A 5,316-nucleotide genomic window follows, 5' to 3' on the forward strand; every position below is an offset into this window, starting at 1 on the left:
GAAAAATTAGAAATTCAGATACTACGTACGGTAATTACATTGTGCTAGAAAGCATAGTATAGTTCTCTACCTGTAAAGAACACATGTATGCTTATCAGTTCCCAGTAGAAATGGAGTATGAGGGAGGAGTAGGGTGATATAGTAATTAAAATAAGAGAGGGGAAACAAAAGAAAAAGGCAAAACAAATTATGGGATAATCATTCCAATTGGGAAAGGTATGGAGACATCCTTTCTTCCAACCTCATCATAAAATGTGTCATCATGCACCTTTGGATGGAGAGACATTGAGAGAGAGTGAGGGCTTCAAAACCCTTCTCTCTCTCTCTCTTCTTCAACCCTCTCCCAAAGTTCCAACTTTAACTTTTCACCGCCACGCATAATTTAGTCTTTTTTCTTGCAGACCCAACAGCAAAGCTTGACATTAGGATATACTTAAGTCTCTCTGCACAAAAACACACAAAGATAGCTAGAGAGAGAACCAGCACAGAGAGAGAGAGATACTGACTTAATGTTATTATATGTTTGATTAGCATATATTAATACACCCATAAAACAGGTGCCCATACTCTTAGGTTTCCTCTTGATTTCATCCATTAGGACCATCTGCATCAGCTTCTTCAGTTCTTATTGTTGAGTTCTTAATTTCTTTCTCTCTCAGTAACCCATCACTCTCACGCTAAACTACTGATAGTTTTGATAACCAATCAATTATTTTAAATATCAAGAGAGAATTTACTAGGTAGCTAGCTCTTATGTTGATGATCAATAAGATGGCAACAGGAGAACCGATTATGGGAAGTGTTTTCAATCAACAAAATCCTGCTGATTTTGTGGTTGGATCAATTAATAATCCATTACCAAACATAAAGAAAAAGAGAAACTTACCGGGAACACCAGGTACTTATGTATATTCATGGATTTACTTTCTTCTTTTTCCATTGCTTTTATGATCATGATCATGCATGAGTATATTCATGGATCTTTTCTTTTTATATCTAATCTGACTAATTGCATGTAATTAACAGTAAGTATATACTTTGCTATGTATACACAGATCCTGAAGCTGAAGTCATAGCTTTATCACCCAAGACACTTATGGCAACAAACAGATTCTTGTGTGAGATATGTGGAAAAGGATTTCAAAGAGATCAAAATCTTCAACTGCACAGAAGAGGACATAACCTTCCATGGAAGCTTAGACAAAGAAGTAGCAAAGAACCGAAAAAACGCGTATATGTTTGCCCAGAAAAAGGTTGTGTTCATAATCATCCTTCGAGGGCTCTTGGAGATCTTACGGGTATAAAGAAACACTTTTGTAGAAAACACGGAGAGAAGAAATGGAAGTGTGAAAAGTGTTCAAAGCGATATGCCGTGCAGTCTGATCAGAAAGCTCACGCCAAAACTTGCGGTACTAGGGAATATAAATGCGATTGTGGTACTCTATTCTCGCGGTAATTTTTAGTCAATATTAATGATTAATCATCACTACTAACAATAGTTTCTTATTACTTAACTTCCTTGATTAATTGTTTGATCCATTTAAGGAGTCAAGGATCATACGTAGCATGATAGTGATTTGTGGTTGCGATATATGTTTTTGTCTGTTACTGTTATATGTTGTGCATGACACGGACAATAGTTAAGAACTCGATCACGGGTCTCTCTCTCTCATTTAGAGTTTAAGAGAAAAACAAAACAGAAGGAGAGGTTATAAGTGGGATGCATATCTTTGTTCGAAAGCTATACATATTGTTAATATTTAGATGTCTATTTGAACGTAAATTGCATAGGTTCAGTATTATATAAGTGGTTCGGCTTTTGATATTTTATGGTTATTAGTTTACTTCATTCAATATTTCCTAAGTTTATCGTAAACAAAAATCTGAATTTGCTTCGTGTTGATGAACAGGAGGGACAGTTTTCTCACTCATAGAGCGTTCTGTGACGCCTTAGCAGAAGAAACTGCACGAGTCACGGCTGCAAACATCAACCACTCTATAGGAAATAATAATGGTTGCATCAATTATCAATTCGTGGGATCTTCTCTGGGACCTAACATGGTGCAGCATTTCTCTTCCATTTTCAAACCAATCCCAACAAACGATGAAGAACTGTCGAACAAACATAATACGCCAGGACTTTCTCTATGGATGGGTCAAGGATCCCAAGTTAATCCAATAGGCAATACTACCACTATCCAAGAATTACATCAAATGGGGTCTTCGAATTCAGGAACACTCTATGGTGATCCATTTTCTTGCTCAAATGCTCATCAACAGTCGGATTATCAATTAGATTGGGTTCTTGGAAGAAAGCTTTCTTCGACAAGTTCGGGGGAATTACTAACATCTATTAAAGAAGATGGTAGTCCTCAACTACTTAGTGCCCCTTCTTTATATAGCACTCAGCACCAACAACAACCATCTATGGCAAACATGTCAGCAACTGCATTGTTGCAAAAGGCTGCACAACTAGGAGCAACAACTGCCACCAATCCATCAGTTCTAATGAGTTTTGGAGTAAAGAGCAGTGATGATCACAACCAAGATGTTAGCAAATTTAATGGGTTCTGCTTCGGTTCAAACTTATCAACAAATACTAATCTTGGATCCCTTGCAGAAACCCCATTACTCGATCTTTCTACAACATCGATAAACCAGTTCGAAATGTACACACCTGCGGCAAAACGTCGAAAGTTAGAGGATGCTGAAGGAGGACAAACAAGGGATTTCCTGGGGGTAGGTGTCAAAACTACTACTGCTGCCATATGTCCTTCCTCAATCAATGGATGGACTTGATGAAAATATCCATGGTTGTGATCTCATGAATCATATTTAATCTCTCTAATGGAAAAAAGCAATTAAGTTGATGATAAGAAAAGTTAAGGTTGGAAAGAAGGGAGATTTAATGGGTTATATTAATAATAAAGATCTATGTTGGGAACTTTCGATGAAAAATTAGAAAGGTGGGTATTGAGTGCTCAATTGATGGCTAAAAAAGATGGTGTTTAGAAAATTATTCAAGTGTCTTTAGATCAAGGATATGAATGAAGTTGTACATTGCATATTCTCTCTTGGACCCTGAAAGTTGCTGCTTTTATAAAAATCGCTAGCTTTTTTGATTTTGGGGAAGAAAAGTTGGGAGATGAGTAGTGGGGACAAAGCTAAGAATCCCTTTTATGCTCTATTATTGAACATATGCTGTTGTTTCACCTCACTCGTGTTTTTTATTTTTATCAAGTCTTTTCAAAGTACTTGAGTGCTTAATCAAAGTAATAGACTAGGGTTTAGTACTCATCCATTTCTTATATGAATGAATTTCTAAACATGGATGCTCAAGCTAGCTACAGCCATTTGCGTGGTAAAACAGGTATATATGAAGATGAAGTGAGAGGAAGCACATACAGGAAACACAATAGACTACATTGAGGAAGAAATTTTTTTGCTTTAGCAGTCAAACTTGATCGAGCAGCACCGTGGATGGTCATTTGGCTAGCTTTTACGTCAGCAAACTCTTAGTTAACGGAGAAAATATTCCCGTTTCCTAGCAGCCGATTAATTTGATTGTCCGTATTTTTAAAAAATCTTTCAGTTGCCGTATATTCCTTGGTTGTCCACGTTTAGTTAGTGGAAACAAATCTTTCAATGAAGGTTCATCTCCAAACTTTATGCATTATGCATGCAACAGCTGTTAATTACCGTACACTTTTCTTAAACATCTTAAGTTTTAGCCTTTCATTTTCAAGAGTTGATCTTACTACAAATTCAGTTAGAAGACCGATGATTAATCAAGAAAATTTGATCACATATATTCATAATGTTATTTTCTTGTCTAAAAATGTTTCGGCAGTTGATACAGATGAAAACACTAAAGTTTTATTCTAAAAAGGATGGAGTTTGTGTCGCAAAACGACATCACGGACCAGCCTGAGAACTTTCATCAGAGTCGTCTTACAAAAATCCCAATTTGTAATATCTTCTTCCCCTACCAATCATTTGCATCCTTTCCGCCTAAAACAAACAATAGGGAACTCCATTCACAATGATTACCTCTAGCCTGTAATGTTTAGGAGAGGCCGAACAAATAAATAATTGTGTTCTGTTTCCGTTCCGTGAAAGGATTTCTCAAAGTCACCAACTTTGAAACTCACGAACAGGTTTAAATGATAGATTTTTGATAGATTTGATCTCTCTAACAACCGTGGACAACAAGGTAATATACGGTAACTGAAAGATCTTTTAAAAATACGGACAATCAATTTAATCGGCTGCTAGGAAACGGGAATATTTCCTCCGTTAACTAAGAGTTTGCTGACGTAAAAACTAGCCAAATGGCCATCTATAACAAGGATGCAAGTGGCGCATAATGATTACGCGTTACAGAGTTGCAGGCCAAGTCAGTGTGCAACCAGGATGGCGCGACACTGCGTAGACTGTTAAGTGCTTAGAATGGCACAACCCCGCAAGGCCAATGAAGTGCAAGGGTGGCACTACATTGTAAATGCATTTGGCTAAGTAATGAAGCTTTTGGCCGACACAATGAAGCTTCATTAAGTAGAAGGCAAGACAAAGCCAAAGTTGCAAGATGCAACATGCGAGTTGGCATGTTGGCATGCGGCATGTTGGCATGTCCGTGGAATTGAGTTGGCCCAAACTCAAGGACGATGCAAGCATGAAGAATAGACTAAGGATTAGTCTTTGCATTAGTTCAAGGCTGGCCAAACCTTGAACAATGCAAACAAGTTGGTAATGCAAGAGTTGCATTGTTGTTGTCAAGACTAATTGGCGAAGTGAAGCATATATGACGCATGAGTAACTAGAGTGAGCTTAAGGAGCTGGCCTCGATGTTTGAAGCATAAGGATTGTCCGTGCATGAGTTTGGAATGATAAACATGCAGGGCAAAGAGAGCTGAACGTTGGTGCAAGACAAAATCCAGTATGGCACAACAAATGTGCAATACGACTCAAGTGACGGTTAGGAGTTGGTTATTGGCTTTGCGAGCATGCCAATGAAGTGAGACAAGATGGAACGGTTATAAAGTGTGTTTAGAGTATTCATAACCACCAAGAATAAGTGTGGAACTTGTTGGCGTGACAACTCAAAAGGTGGCAGTTGAAGTTGGCGGTTATGGAAACTACTTGGACACTTGGCTGTTCAAGGCTTGTGCAGGGGTTGCACAGAAGTTTTGGCCTGATCCTAGTTAGTATAAATATCCTAGGAATCAATAAGTTTAGTGTTGTTCGTTTGAGAGAAGAACCACTAATGTAGAGAGAGTTTTAAGCATTCACCAAGAGGGTGAATGACCTGTTTCGGTC

The 5,316-nt window shown here is 37.9% G+C and overlaps 1 protein-coding gene across 1 annotated transcript; it reads left to right on the plus strand.

The window, feature by feature from the left end:
* Positions 1-221: 221 nt before the first annotated feature.
* LOC113307972 (zinc finger protein MAGPIE-like) lies at positions 222-3,297 on the plus strand. The gene is made up of 3 exons (XM_026556440.1): positions 222-898; positions 1,056-1,452; positions 1,911-3,297. Exons 1-3 carry the CDS (start codon positions 754-756, stop codon positions 2,797-2,799), a joined length of 1,431 nt encoding a protein of 476 aa, XP_026412225.1. The 5' UTR covers positions 222-753; the 3' UTR covers positions 2,800-3,297.
* Positions 3,298-5,316: the final 2,019 nt, after the last annotated feature.

The sequence above is a fragment of the Papaver somniferum genome, chromosome 1, assembly GCF_003573695.1.
Source record: "Papaver somniferum cultivar HN1 chromosome 1, ASM357369v1, whole genome shotgun sequence".
Lineage (NCBI taxonomy): Eukaryota > Viridiplantae > Streptophyta > Magnoliopsida > Ranunculales > Papaveraceae > Papaver > Papaver somniferum.

Excerpts from the sequence above, each read along its gene's own strand:
- LOC113307972 (XM_026556440.1), top strand. The coding sequence starts at position 754 with ATGTTGATGATCAATAAGATGGCAACAGGAGAACCGATTATGGGAAGT. Across the intron at positions 899-1,055 it reads AAACTTACCGGGAACACCAG|ATCCTGAAGCTGAAGTCATA; the intron begins GTACTTATGTAT and ends ATGTATACACAG. Across the intron at positions 1,453-1,910 it reads TGTGGTACTCTATTCTCGCG|GAGGGACAGTTTTCTCACTC; the intron begins GTAATTTTTAGT and ends GTTGATGAACAG.